The 14,280-nt window shown below is 44.8% G+C and overlaps 2 protein-coding genes across 9 annotated transcripts in view; one reads left to right on the forward strand and one right to left on the reverse strand.

Moving 5' to 3' along the window:
- Positions 1-504: 504 nt before the first annotated feature.
- On the reverse strand, positions 505-6,143 carry TMEM213 (transmembrane protein 213). Its single transcript, XM_038559439.1, has 3 exons — positions 5,853-6,143; positions 1,959-2,030; positions 505-927 (listed from the first exon to the last, which is right to left on the reverse strand). Exons 1-3 carry the CDS (start codon positions 5,995-5,997, stop codon positions 758-760), a joined length of 387 nt encoding a protein of 128 aa, XP_038415367.1. The 5' UTR covers positions 5,998-6,143; the 3' UTR covers positions 505-757.
- ATP6V0A4 (ATPase H+ transporting V0 subunit a4) overlaps positions 5,830-14,280 on the forward strand; it is an 84,797-nt gene continuing 76,346 nt past the window's right edge. For all 8 annotated transcript variants that reach the window (XM_038559431.1, XM_038559429.1, XM_038559432.1 and 5 more), the window contains exon 1: positions 5,830-6,049. The gene's annotated coding sequence lies outside the window, so the exon portion shown is untranslated. The remainder of the gene's footprint in view (positions 6,050-14,280) is intronic.

Genomic DNA, 14,280 nt, shown 5'->3' on the forward strand with positions numbered 1-14,280 from the left:
CTTGGCTGGGGTGAGGGAGGGGGGACAGGTGAGAGGGTTCTGAGCTTAGGAGCAAAGAGCCTGTGGACAAAAGCCGAAGCCAGGTGTTTCTTGGACACCTGCCTTGGGGCACAGCAGGGAAGCAGACCTCACACACCGAGAAAGGGGATTGATTGTCAGCGCCCAAGAGGAGGACCCTCGTGGACTTGGGTGTGGGGCAGCCCTGGCCCTGCTCCCTCAGACCCTCCTTTCCATCTCGCGTCTCTTCTCAACACCATCGCTGTACAGAGGGGACAACTCGGAGGTGGCCAAAACCGCATGGGCACGTGGGCACCGCTCCCCACCCCTCCCCCCTGATTTCAGCTCAGGTAGGTCATGACCTCAAGGCTGAGAGATGGAGCCTCACATTGGGCTCCATGCTCAGCAGGGAGTCTGCTTGAGATTCTCTCTCCCTCTGCCCCTCCCTCACCCCCCGCTGGCACTCTCTCTCTAAATAAAATAATAATAATAAAAAGGGAGCAAATGGAATCTTACTGCAGAGGTCTGGTATATAGAAGTGGTAAGAGCCATGCTGCTGTGGTCACAAGGATGGGCCTCATGCCCACCCCTTCCCTGCAGCACCCCAGCTAGCCTTCTAGGCTTTTGTAGTGGAGTTTATAACCACTGATGTGTCCAATTCTGACATTCCCTACTTAGAAATCTGACACCTCCCCCAAAGGTGAAATGATTCCGTGCGGTTGGGTGGCCACTGACACCCTGGGGCCGCCGCCCTGGGGCCTCAGGCTTGCAGATCCTTGGGCTCCTCCGGGCTGAGCTTCAGCAGCTTGTCCACACAGAGCAAGATGAGGGTGAGGAACCACAGGCTCCATCCAACTGCCGCGGCGATCCAGCCATACTCATCCACGCCGGGGTGGCAGCAGCGAGCCGCTTGGGGACAGAAGTCCACGTCTGCCGAGGAAGGGACAGCAAGGACACCGCGGTGCATCGCCCCCCGCCCCCTCCGCCCCCCCCCCCCCAGGTAAGGAATGAGACCAGAGCTCATGCTCGCTAAAGCACACTGCACAGGTGTCACCTGCTCCATGCCCGTCCCCTTATTCATCCCTCGCAGGGTGGGAGGCGACACTTAACTACTCCCATCTCCCTGGAAGGAGCCCACGCTGTGACTCGCCCAAGAGGGGGCACCAGATGGCAGAGCGAGAACTCGAACCCAGGTCTCAAGGAATCCAAAGCCCCACACTCAACCTCCACGAGTCACTGCCCTATTATGGGGGCTTCGGAAATACCCAGAAGTGAACGCACGGTTATTCAGGGAGGGCAGCAGTAAAGGGAGCCAGACATAGAAGAAAGCAAAACTTTCTGTTAATTGGATGTGTGGAAACAATGCTTGCTGCTTTAGGAAGTACTGCCTTCTTGCCCTTAGGAGTATTCAGGGAGAGGATGGACAGAAATAGGCAAAGGGTACCCAGAACAAAGCTCCTACATTGGGCAGAAGTTGGACTTGACTGGTAGCTTTTTTTTTTTAAGATTTTATTTATTTATTCATGAGAGACACAGAGAGAGAGGCAGAGACACATAGGCAGAGGGAGAAGCAGGCTCCATGCAGGGAGTCCAATGTGGGACTCGATCCCAGGACCCCAGGATCACGCCCTGAGCCCAAGGCAGATGCTCAACCACTGAGCCACCCAGGCGTCCCCCCTTCTAAGTTTCTAATGCATGTTTGGCTGCCATCCTGTGGATGGGTCGTTCAAGCCACCTGTACCAAAGATTGTGAGCCGACATCAGGGTCAAGGCTGAGATAGCTTTTAAGATATGCTATGCAAGCAGTTCTGGGGGTGACAAACAGACCATACCAGTGCACAGGAAGGTCAGGCTGGCACTCTACCACTGGACCCCAATCAACAGAAAGCAAGCAGGCTTAAGTGTCCCTCCCAGATCCAGGGCCAGCTCTGGGTTTAGGGCAGTTGTCAGGAGATGCTTACTGGGGCACTGCTCCAGGGTTCCAGGGTCTGGGTGATGGGTGGTCAGGGTTGAGTTGTCACTGTTCCTCGCTTCTGGAAGGAAAGACAGAAGATGGTCTCAGGCAGTAGGGGAATCCATTCCCAGGCACAGAGTGAAATCTTTTTTGTCAGTTAGTGGTGATAGTACACCAAGGATTATAGAAGTTCCAGTCTAGGTGCTTTAAGATGTCATGTAATAAGACTAACCCTCTGTTACGGGCCAGACTGTCCCCACCACATTCATTGAAGTTCTAACCCACAGTAGTGATTGTATTTGGAGAAAGAGCCTTTAAAGAGGTTAAATCAAGATTAAATGGAGTCATATGGGTGGGTCCTCATCCAATATGACTAGTGTCCTTGAGAGAAAGGGAAGACACTAGGGAGGCACCTGCACAGAGAAAAGACTAGGTGAGGTCACAGTGAAAAGGTGGCCATCTGTGAGCCAAGGAGAGAGGCCTCAGGAGAAGACACACCTGCTGACACCTGGAGTCTCCAGAACTGTCAGAAAATAAGTTTCTGTTGTTTTAGCCACCCAGTCTGTGGTATGTTTTTATGGCAGCAAAAGAATACACTTCCCTTTTCCTTTCATTATTATCATTCAGAGACGCTTACCTGCATGTCTCATTGACTCACAGCTTCACACTTCATCTCCTTCATATCTCATCCTTCAGTGGCCAAGGGCCTGCTGCAAAGAGCTTTCCAAACACTCTATTTTAGCTGTTTCCTATGCAAATAGCTCCATCTAGAAATGGTTTTTCTCCTATATATTAAAGCAAACACTTAACAATCTCAAATGTCTTCTCCTAACTACTTTCAATTCCCTTCACAAACTTGAACAAATGAATGTTGAAATCTGACTTTGATTGTTTACTTCTCGTGATTATGATGGTATTACTCAGGCAGATGGTTATCAAAAAAATTAAATGCTATACCACCAAATCCAGAGATGGCTAGAATTTGCAACCATTAGAATTGTCTCTTGATCAATAAATAAGGAGCGCAAAGATAAAAAGAACTTCAGTGGAAATTCTCAAAGTTCTGTCAGAGTGTGGAGGTGAGGGGGGGCTACAGAGATGAACATAAAGATTCTCAATTCCAAAAAACCATCATCTACCTTCCCTCTCATAACTGAGAATGAGCAGATGGATGATCCAGGTCTATTCTGTACAACATGGCAATTACATGTGGCTCTTCAAATTTATTAAAATGAAATAAAAAAATGCAACTTCCTGATAGTATTAGCCACACTTCAAGGGCTCAGTTACCACACTGGATCACCACATTCTGAAATGCTGCCATATTGGAAGCATAGCACAGAAATGGAACATTTCTGTAGAGGCTGCTTTTAGGCAACAGGTGTGAACAATGGAAACTTGCAGGAGGCACAAGGGCCCCCAGCGCCCCCTAGCTGAAATGCAAACAGGCTCATTAAGCGACCCACCTCGGGAATAGTCGACCCACCTCGGGAATAGTCGTGAACCCTAACTGACCAATTACAACAGGCATAGCTCCTCAGATTACCAAAACAGGACATTCCCCACGCTCCCTCACTCTGCCCTATAACTATAGCCCCTCACCACCACCTAGAAGCAGACAGTCCCTCCTCTGCTGTCCTGCCTGCTGCTCCCTTGCAGTGTATTCAATAAATTTCTATCTCCTTTATTCTGCCCTGAGTAAATTCTCTCACCATCGGTACCGCTGGCCCTCACCTAATCAGGACACCCCACAACTTCCATCACCAAAAAATTTTTGTTAGATGGCATTCATCTTGGTAGATCAAGACCAAGAAGCCAATTTTAAAGAATTGTTCTGGAAATTAATTATATTGCTGTTCCGCTTCCTTTGAGGATGCAAAAAAAAAAAAAAAAGTGGTTTAGAAACTCTCAAGGCTCCACTGACCCTAGGTCAGTGTGTCCTTCAAAGGAGCTTGTTGTCAGGTAGCAGGACAAGTCAGGAGGAAACTTCTCGTTTGGCCAAAGCCATGAAATTGCTGCTTAGAGTGATTTTATGCCACTCCCCTCCCCCCCCCCAGCCACTCCAATGTCCTGCCTGGGGTATAGTAATTACCTTGACACAATCTGATTGTTACTGTAAATTATTTACAGCTAAATGGCTTAGAACTTGGTCTTTATTTGTTTTGGAATAATTGATTCCTCAACATTTAATTTTCCTTTTTAACCCAACTAACTTCCTTGGCCTTGACTTTCATCTCCCCTCTGCCCTAGAATGGAAGTGGTCCCCATTTGGACCAAGTGAATGGAAAAAAACCTAGTTAACCAGATGCTGGTGTTAGGTTAAGCCATCTGAAATTGCCATTTGATAGGTCAAAAAATTTGTCAATATCGGTAATTTTATATGGTTTGAACTAAATAGTCTAGTTATTAATTTCTAAGAAGTTAAGCCTCAGCCTCCACCCTCGTAAGCATAGCTGGTCAGAGACTAGTCCAGCTTGGGGTCACTTCCAAAGTACAGGGTGCTAATAATTAAGTGCAGTTAAATTTGTCAGGTTTTTTGAGAGCCTATCATAAACAAGTCACTGTGAGGGTAAACAAATGAAAAAAATAAAATACTTATTTAGGGAGGGGTATGGGAAAATAAAACAAACATGCTAACATTCATTGAGTGTTTACCCTGTGCTAATTTACTAACAGTTCTTTATATGCAGTAGTCTCCTTTCATCTTTATGACAACCCTATATGTAAGCGTTGTGATTATCCCCACCGTATAAATGAGAAAACTGGGGCACAGAGACATTGAGTGATTTGCTCAACATCACACAGCTAGTAAGTTGTGGAAGCCAGAATTGAGTTGAGGCTGAGTGGCTATAGAGCTCATACCCTGAAACTCCAAAGGAGGGTGGTGAGGACAAGGGAGACAGGCACAGCCCTGAGGGGTCCTTGAGGCTCAGTTTTGAGAGAGGGAAATCTGTCAAGGGCAGGGCAGGAGCTGCAGGGGCAAGATCAAAGCCAGAGGCCAGGGAACCTGGGTGCTCAGTGGCTGAGCATCTGCCTTTGGCTCAAGTTGTGATCCTGGGGTCCTGGGACTCCATCCTTGCGGGGAGCCTGCTTCTCCCTCTGCCTGTGTCTCTGCCTCTCTCTATGTGTCTCTTATGAATAAATAAATTAAAAGTCTTAAAAAATATAAGGCCAGAGGCCAAAGCCAGGAGCATAAGAATATGAGGGAGTTCTCTCTGCAGGGGGAGAGCCCAGCCTGAGAGAGCAAGACAGGGGCTGCTACTCAACCCTCCTAGCGTCCATGAGCACACAGGGTAATAACTCCACGTCTCTTGTGCTGGGGAAGGTGGGAGAATCATCAACAGCATTTGGCAGGTTTTGTGCCTTAGGGTTTTATGGAAGTTGCAAAGGGAGAACAGGGTCAACGGAGGGACCAGAGGACCTCAGGTGAGGAACAGAGTACAAAGGGGCAATTGCAAATCACAATAGCCAGGGGCCCTGAGAAGGAGCAGTGGAGACACAGCGCCCATTAAAATGTCATTTTAGGCCAATTTTGGTCTCTTGATGGGAGAGACTGTCAGTACATCACATTTTTCCTGTTGCTTTGTGGCAAAGTCCAGTAGAGGTGGCTAATCCTGTCCTAGCTGAGGAGTTGAGTATTTGATCGTGGTCTTAGGTCTTAGGTAAACGTAAGACACCCCCAGCCCAACCTACCACCTCCTGCCTAATCCTTCCGGTGAGAAAAAACTGTTTGCTCTTCTCTTTGTGTGGGACCAACCCTAGCCAAAGAATCCTCCTTCCTCCCTTCCCCCACCCCTCTTCCCCCCTTCTCCTCCCTCCCCCTTCCTCCCCCCCTCCTCCACCTCTTCTCTCCCTCCCCTCTTCTTCCCAGCGTGGCCAAGAATAAAGCTCACAGTTCTACCTGCCAAGCAAGCCAAGTGGAAGGAGGCAAAGAGCAGGACGAGGGCCAGGGCGGCCCGGAGCGCAGAGGTGAGGCGCTTCATGCTGGAGAGGGAGGCATCTGTCCGCACCATCCCTGCAGAGGTGTGCCGAGGGCTGCGTGCCATGTGTCCTGTGTGTGCCGTGTCTTGCGGGAGCTTGAAAGCAGTGCTGTCAGAGGTGAATTTCTGCTCTGTGTTTGGGGGAAAAGAGAAGGGGTGGAGCAAAAGAAACCAGCTGTCACTCCTCACTCTCACCTCTTTAGAAGGCAAGCTGAACTATGTAGGCTGGGGGCGGGGGGGGGGGGGGGGGGGGAGGGGAGGAGGGAGGGGCCATTTATGCAATTCTGCCTAGAGTTCACGTGTTATCCCTACTGATGAAAGAGGGGACAGGAGAGGAGTTTTGTGTCCTGCCAGGTCCTTGAAGTTGAGTTTGCTGCCTCTTTCATCTGCCAATGTAGCGCTGGATTCTTTCTTCTCTGTAGCACAGTATTTGCTGACACCTACCCTGTGCAATGAATCCCTGCCCTCGAAGTGCTTTCGTTATAGACATATATCATTAAAACACAGAGCAATGTTTGAGGAATGACTCCAGAAGGACAAAGGGCTTTGGTTCTTAGCAGCAAGAAGCCACCATCTGCTGATGGGATGCTTCGCGACAAATATGGTGCTTGAGTTGGGCCTTGAAGATGAATAGAATTTTGACAGGCAAAGAGGAGAGGAGGGCACTAGAGACAGGAGGGACAGATGAGTAAAGGTCCAGAGGTCAGGGGTGCTTGAGAGTCCCCTGTGAATCCGCTGCAGCCCAGATGCTCAGAGGGGACCTGAGGAGGGGGATACAGAGAGGTGACTGGCCAGCCATGAGACTGACAGACTGGTGTGCCAGCCTGGGGAGTTTGAAACAATCAGGAGGCAAAAGAAAGGCTGTGTGAAGACTTTGAACCAAATAGTAACATTTATTTATATTTGTAAAGATTTTATTTATTTATTCATGAGAAACACAGAGAGAGAGACAGAGACATAGGCAGAGGGAGAAGCAGGCTCCCTGCAGGGAGCCCAATGAGGGACTTGATCCCAGGACCCCAGGATCAAGACATGAGCCAAAGGCAGATGCTCAATCACTGAGCCACCCAGGTGCCCCAATAGTAACATTTATTGCACATCCCCCATTTATCTGAAAGGCATCTTCATAGGCATATGGGACCCAATGATGCCTAACGTGATCCTAATGGTCCAGCAATGAAATCAGCAATAAAGAAAGATGTGTGGTGCAGCATGGTAACACTCAAACATGGATATCTTCTGCGGTTGTGGGAATACGAGAGAGACGGGGGGGGGGGGGGGGGGGGGGGGGGGCTGGGGTGGAGAGGTTAAATCTGCCTGAGAGGCACAAGGGAAACACTCACAGAGGAGAGGACATTTGGACTGGGTATTAAAGTCTGCCTACACAGATGGGTGCTGATGGCCTTTCTAATAAATGGAACAGCACACACAGGGCAAGGGAATTGTCTGTGTGCATGCAGGGCTGCCTTGTATAGATAAGTGCACTGTCTTCTTGCACAAGAACTGGCCTGGTCAAGAGAGTGAGGTAGAGATCCTTGCTCATTTGACACTATGTGGAAGGATGTGTAAACCATGTGTAAGCTCAGGGTAAGGGAGTCTTATTGGAATACATTAGCCCAGCGGAGGCATTTTTTTTTCTAATTTGTCCCAAAGTACAAATTAGTGGTGGTCCTATATTCTTGGGTTGGAGGGTTGGGGGCAGAAGTGCTTTAAGAAGGCTAATCTGGGCAGCCCCGGTGGCTCAGTGGTTTGGCGTTGCCTACAGCCCAGGGCGTGATCCTGGAGACCCAGGATCGAGTCCCACATCGGGCTTCCTGCATGGAGCCTGCTTCTCCCTCTGCCTTTGTCTCTGCCTCTCTCTCTCTCTCTCTCCTCTCTGTGTATTCTCATGAATGAATAAATAAAATCTTTAAAAAAAAAAAAAAGAAGGCTAATCTGCAGGTGATGTACCCACATCTGGTTTAGACCTGCCACTTGGTCAAATGTTCAGCTACTGCTACGTACTGGGCATTTGGTATGGGAGGGAGGTCTGCAGTGGGTAAGGCAACAGAGTCCCTGTCCTCAAGAAGCTCAGGGTCCAGTGAGGGAGAGAGACCAAAAAATAATGACAGCATGATGACATAAGTGTGGTGAGGAAGTCTTGACAAAGAATGGGAAAATCATGGAGGAGGTTTGGGGACGAGGGGGTTCAGTGAACATTTCACCATAAGGAAGGCATTTTTTTTTTAAGATTTTATTTCTTTATTCATGAGAGGCACAGAGAGGCAGAAACATAGGCAGAGGTAGAAGCAGGTTCCCTGTGGAAAGCCTAATGTGGGACTCGATAAGGAAGCCATTTTGACCTGAAACTTGAAATCTGTGTGGTCTACAAGGCACAGGAGACGGGATCAGTGTGTGCAAGACCTCTGAAGCACGAATGTGTGCCCCTTGACTGAGGAGGAATCACCATCTTGGGAGTACGGGATAGATTCATGGTGTGTCTGGTTTGACTATTGTAAATGGTCCTGAATGGCGGACTAAACAAACTGGATTCTCTCTTACAACTGGGGCACCTTATAAGGAACTTGTACATGTAGACACCTTTATATTTCAGAAACACTGGAGGATAGATCCATGGAGGGCAGGCCTGGATTCAGGGAGATCCGCTAAGAAGCTGTTGCAAAAATCCCAGCCAGATGGGGCACCTGGCTGCCTCAATTGGTAAAGCATGTAGCTCTTGATCTCAGCATTGTGAGTTCCAGCACCACATTGAGTTTAGAGCTTACTTAAAAACAACAACAACAACAACAACAACAACAACAACAAAAAACCCAGCCAGAGATCAAAGGAGCCCTGAAATAAAGAGCTGGACTGAGGATAGAGAACAGGGGAACAGAATCAAGAGGCATTTAGCTGGCTAAATCAACAGAAGGGAACCCAGGGAGTGGCATCCTGAGTGAAGGTTTCCAGCTGGGGCGGGTGGGTGGCCATGAAGCCAGCCTGGGGTGGAATTCCAGCCCAGCTCTTCTTGGCTGAGTGGCCCTGGCAAGATACTTTATACGTCAGGTTCCTTATCTGAAAAGGAATAGGATCTATCTCATGACTTGTTATGATGACTTAAGGAAGTAATCCATCTGAAGTGCTTCACATAGTGCTGCTGGCTGAGCAGTAAATGCTCAGTACTCAGTAAATGTTAACTATCATTTAAACAGAAGGATCATCATACATTGAAAATGTGGAACAAAGGCAGTTTTAGGAGAAAAATAATGCTATTTATGTATTTATTTATATCCTGCCTCAGTCCAAAAAAGGGTATAAGGAAGCTTACATAGAATTAATAAGCTAGATAAAGTAAATTTAAAATGAATGGGAAGAAATGAGGTAAAGAGAAATTTAAGGTAGGAAATATGAGATGGATCCGTGAGTTTAGAGCACAAAATGGCACACTTGTTTTCTAAGCTTTGTGGTAATTAGTGTGAAGAAAGAGTCACCTGCACGCAGGCCACCTGTCTGACTCATGAGCTTGCAAGGTGCAAAACAACAGTGTGAGTACGACTGCTCTTGATACCAGCACTAGAGAGACATTTTCTCCTTGGATCCTCCACAGAGATGACATTCCTTAATGGGACAGACACTGTTCTCAACATTTCCTTCACAGTAAACTCCGTGATAGGCTTCATAGACCAGGGCTGGTGTATCCCGCGAGCACTAGAGAGGACAACAGTGCATGGGGTCAACAAGATTTTCAAGGGTCTTGAAAATGCTTGAGACCTGTAAAGAGGTGCTCAGATCTCAGACTGTGCATTCAAAAAGAAAATATGGGGATTATAAGGAAAGGAGAGGAACTGAGTGGGAAAAATTAGGGAGATAAACTGTGAGAGATTACTAACTCTAGGAAACAAAGAGTTGCGGAAGGGGAGGTGGGCGGGGAGGATAGGGTAACTAGGTGGCAGGTACTGAGGAGGGCACTTAACTGGGTGTTATATTTTGGCAAATTGAATTTAAATTTTAAAAAAGTAAAAAAGAAAGAAAGAGAGAGAGAGAAAGAAAAGATGGGAACACCTAGGTGGCTCAGTGGTTGAGCGTCTGCCTTTGGCTCAGGGCATGATCCCGGGGTCCTGGGATCAAATCCCACATCAGGCTCCCTGCAGGGGAGGGAGCCTGTTTCTCCTTCTGCCTATGTCTCTGCCTCTCTGTGTGTGTCTCTCATGAATAAATAAAATCTTAAAAAAAAAAAAAAAGATTTCAACAGCAAAGTTATACAATTCATTTTAAATACATAAACAGAAGCAATCTAACATAGGATGTTGGGTGCATCTTAATATATTTGATGTGAGCAGATCGTGTCCTTCCAAAATGATGACAGCCTGGGACATGCAGGGATTTGAAACAGCCCTGCCTGGGGTCTTTTTGACAGTGGTTTGAGTAGAACCCACTGATCTAAACAGACAGTATCATATCGCATCATACCAGTGAAAGCAACTCTGGATGTAACTGATGGAAAGAGCAAGGACAATAATCTGTCCCCACTCTCTCTCTTTTCAACACAGTGTTGTTTGGCTGGGACTGTTTTAGATTAGGTGTTTCCAAGTCAATTGAAAGACAAACATTTTCTTAACAGATGAAAAAATTTTCTTACCCTAAAATAGAACTGGATGGACTTGACTGGTATCTGATAACTCATTAATTCCCAAAGGAAGAGCAGCAAAGCAACTATTTTTACAAACGTCACTATTATTAGTTTTTTTTTTTTTTTTTTTTTTTAAAGCAGGTCTTTAATTAATAACTCCATGCGGCTGGTTACCTCACCTAGCAACTCTCTCATACATTTTACATTAGGTTTGCTTTGGAGAGCATACCGGGAAGTTAAATTGCTCAAAGCTAGACATTCTACAGGAACTTCCTCAAGATTTTTTTTAATGGTTGAAATAAGTGTTTGGTTACACATACTTTAAAAAAAAGTCCAGGCTAAAATGTGGCCAGGCTCCATGGTAGTGGTTGAGATGGGATTGGCCAAGATGGTGGTAGGCCTTCACTGCCTTCTAGTTCATGTTTTCCCTGATAAAATTGCATTTAAAAAAGAAAAGGAGGGGGCACAGTGTTTAGTGTGGTAAAAGACAAAACCAGCATTCTGTGGCCTGGAGTGGCTTCCTGTAGATAGGATATTATATGTTAAGGAAGCTTCCCTTGTGATTCTGGTAGGCCCCTTTCCGTCTTCCACCTTTGGGAAAAGAAGAGACCACTGGCTTTGAACTTGGGGTTCATTTCCAACTAACCCATCCTGTAGAGAATCATGGCCCTCACCACGACTATGCCTGCTATTCCCTAACTTCTGACCAGAGGTAGATCCATGGCTCTTTCTGTAGAGGGCTTTGTCAGGATCTGTTTTCACAAAATAATGTCAGTCTGTAAATGGTGCATGGGGCTGAAATACGTAGCTTCACCTAAGCAGGATCTAGTTTGCGGGGTAGCTTAACTACACTCCCTGCTGCTCAGTTATGGGTTTATAATTTGGAAAGAGTGAGAAAGAAAAATGGAGTTCAATCTCGAGATCATGCCCTAGAATTGATCAAAGTAATCGAGTGAACGAGGTCTTGAGTCCACCGTTTGGAACCATTTTTGAGCAGTTCCCTAGGATAATTCATTCAGCTCTTGCACTAGGGTGGGCAGTGGTACCAGAGAGAAGTAGGGTGAACAAAGGGATGGGATTTCTTCTCAGCTAAGGCCATCTTCCATGTAGGCCCTGGATCTCATTCCTTCCCATCTTCTTAGGTTGCACTGTGATCCGTGAGCATACTTTGATGATTTCTATGTTTTGCTATTCATTAAGACCTATCAGATGGCCATTTTTGGTAAACATTCGGTAGTGCTTGAAAAGAATGTGCCATGCAGTTGTAGGGAACAGTGTTCTGTGTAAGTCCATTAGGTCAAGAGTGCTAATTGTGTGGTTCACATCCCCTATATCTTTCCTGTTTTTAAAAATCTAGCCTGCTTATTATGTTAAATATCGAGACAGATGATTGTGGATTTCTCTGTTTTCTTTGTAGTTTCGTCTATTTTTGCATTAAATATTTGAGGCTGTCATTAGGTCTCATGCAAATATAGAATTGAAATGCTGGTGAATTGAACCTTCTTTAAAAAAATAATTTTGTAAAAAAAAAATCATTTTGTAAAATCCCTCTCTATCTCTAGTGATACTTTGTGCCATCAAGTTTACTTTGTCTGATGTTACGATAGCTAACTCATCTTTCTTTTGCTTAGTTTTGCATGCTGGGTCTTTTCCCAACATTTCTTTCAACTTTTCTAAATTCTTACCATGTTTTTGATGTGTACTTTTCGAAAACATAGTGAAGGATTTTTTAAAAACCTGGTCTTAGATTCTTTGTCTTTCATTTGGCCGCTTAATCTGTTTACATGGGATGTGCTGATACTGATTGGTTTGGGTTTGACTCTCCATCTGACCAGTGCTCTCTGATTTTCCCATCTGTTTCACATCCCTTTTTTTCTTTTTTTTCCACCACTTTTGGATTGAATTTTTCATTCCATTTTTTACTGTGTGCATTCTTGTCTTATCAAAGTCTAATATTAACTGATACTTTTACCCTCTTCCCAAATAATGTAAAGAGCTTGGAACTTTATTTTTTATTTTATTTTTTTAAAGATTTTTATCTACTTATTCATGAGAGGCATAGAGAGAGAGAGAGAGGGCAGAGACACAGGGAGAGAGAGAAGTAGGCTTCATGCAAGGAGCCTGACGTGGGACTTGATCCGGGACTCCAGGATCACGCCCTGGGCCGAAGGAGGGCACTAAACCACTGAGCCACCCAGTGATCCCCAAGAGCTTGGAACTGTAATACTACTACTCCTGATTTCTATATCATGACAGTCATGTATCTTAACTATATACATATATATTTTTTTAACTTGGTAACTCATTATTGCTATTTTTATACAGTGAATGTTTTATGTTAAATTTATTCATATATTTGCCACTTTATTGTTCTGGATTCCTTTGTGAATGTCTCGTCTTCCATCTATGATGCTTCTTCTCCTTAAAGAATATCTTCAAGTATTTCCTTGGTGAAATGATTAATGATCTAGGATAGGTTTCTCTTCATTTTTTTTTTTTTTTGAATTTTCTTTTTTTTTCTTTTTAAAGACTTTATCTCTTTATTCATGAGAGACACAAAGAGAGAGGCAGAGATACAGGCAGGGGGAGAAGCAGGCTCCATGCAGGGAGCCCAATGCTGGACTCCATCCCGGCACTCCAGGATCACTCCCCGAGCAGAAGGCAGGTGCTAAACCGCTGAGCCACCCAGGGATTCCCTGAAAGTTATTTTCTTTCTTTCTTTCTTTTTTTTTTTTTTTCATTGAGTGTAGAATTCTAGGTTGATAGATACTTTCTATCAGTGCTTTAAAGATATTCTATTTCTTTGGACTTCCATTTTTTCTGTTGAGAACTGTCCATTTAACTGTGCTCCCTTGTAAATAATTTGTCTCTTTTTTCTTTGGCTGTTTGTAAGATTTTTGCTTTGCCTTTGGTTTTCAGAAGTTTTATTACAATACATTCAAATATGGATTTTTTTTAAATTAATCTTGCTTGGGGTTTGTAGGCAACCAAATATGGAGGTTGATGTCTTCAATCAGTATTGAGAAGTTGTCGGCCATCAAATACTACTTCTGTCCCATTCTTCTCTCTCTGTCTGGTCTTCCAATTACACAGAGGTTAGATTTAGACTCTAATTCTCTTACCCTCTTCTTTATTCTCTATGCTTTTGTTTCCATGGGCTTTATTCTGTACATTTTCTTCTGCCCTATTTTTTATTAAATCTCTTATCATCTGTGTCTAATTGACTTTTGTAACTATACACTGAATTCTTAATTTCAGTTATTTTAGTTTTAGTTCTAGAATTTCCATTTTGTACACTTTTAAATCACTTTTTGTTATATAGTCTCACTTTTCATCTTCATGAACAGAGTGAGTATAATTTAAAAAAATCTTTTTGATAACACCAGTATTTGTTCACCCCCCCTGATTGGTTTCTATGGTCCATTATTTCTGTTGGTTGGTTTTCATTCATGTTGCTTTGTTTCCTTGTATACCTGGTTATTTTTATTATGTGCATAATTGCAATTACACACAATTGTTTGTAGAAATAATTTAAGACCTAGGATGAATCATGATTTTTTTTGGTTTGGTTTCTTTGGTCAGCTACTTGGGGCCAACAACAATCTGTTACCATGTGTCTTGTCTCCCAGATTGAGATGTTTATAGCTATGTTGTAGACTTTGTAAGTGTTAATTTATTTTGGTCACCTTTCCTTCTATGTGAAGCTCTTTGGAAAATTTTTTCCCCGAGGAAATAATTAG

Source organism: Canis lupus, chromosome 16, assembly GCF_011100685.1.
Source record: "Canis lupus familiaris isolate Mischka breed German Shepherd chromosome 16, alternate assembly UU_Cfam_GSD_1.0, whole genome shotgun sequence".
Taxonomy (NCBI): domain Eukaryota; kingdom Metazoa; phylum Chordata; class Mammalia; order Carnivora; family Canidae; genus Canis; species Canis lupus.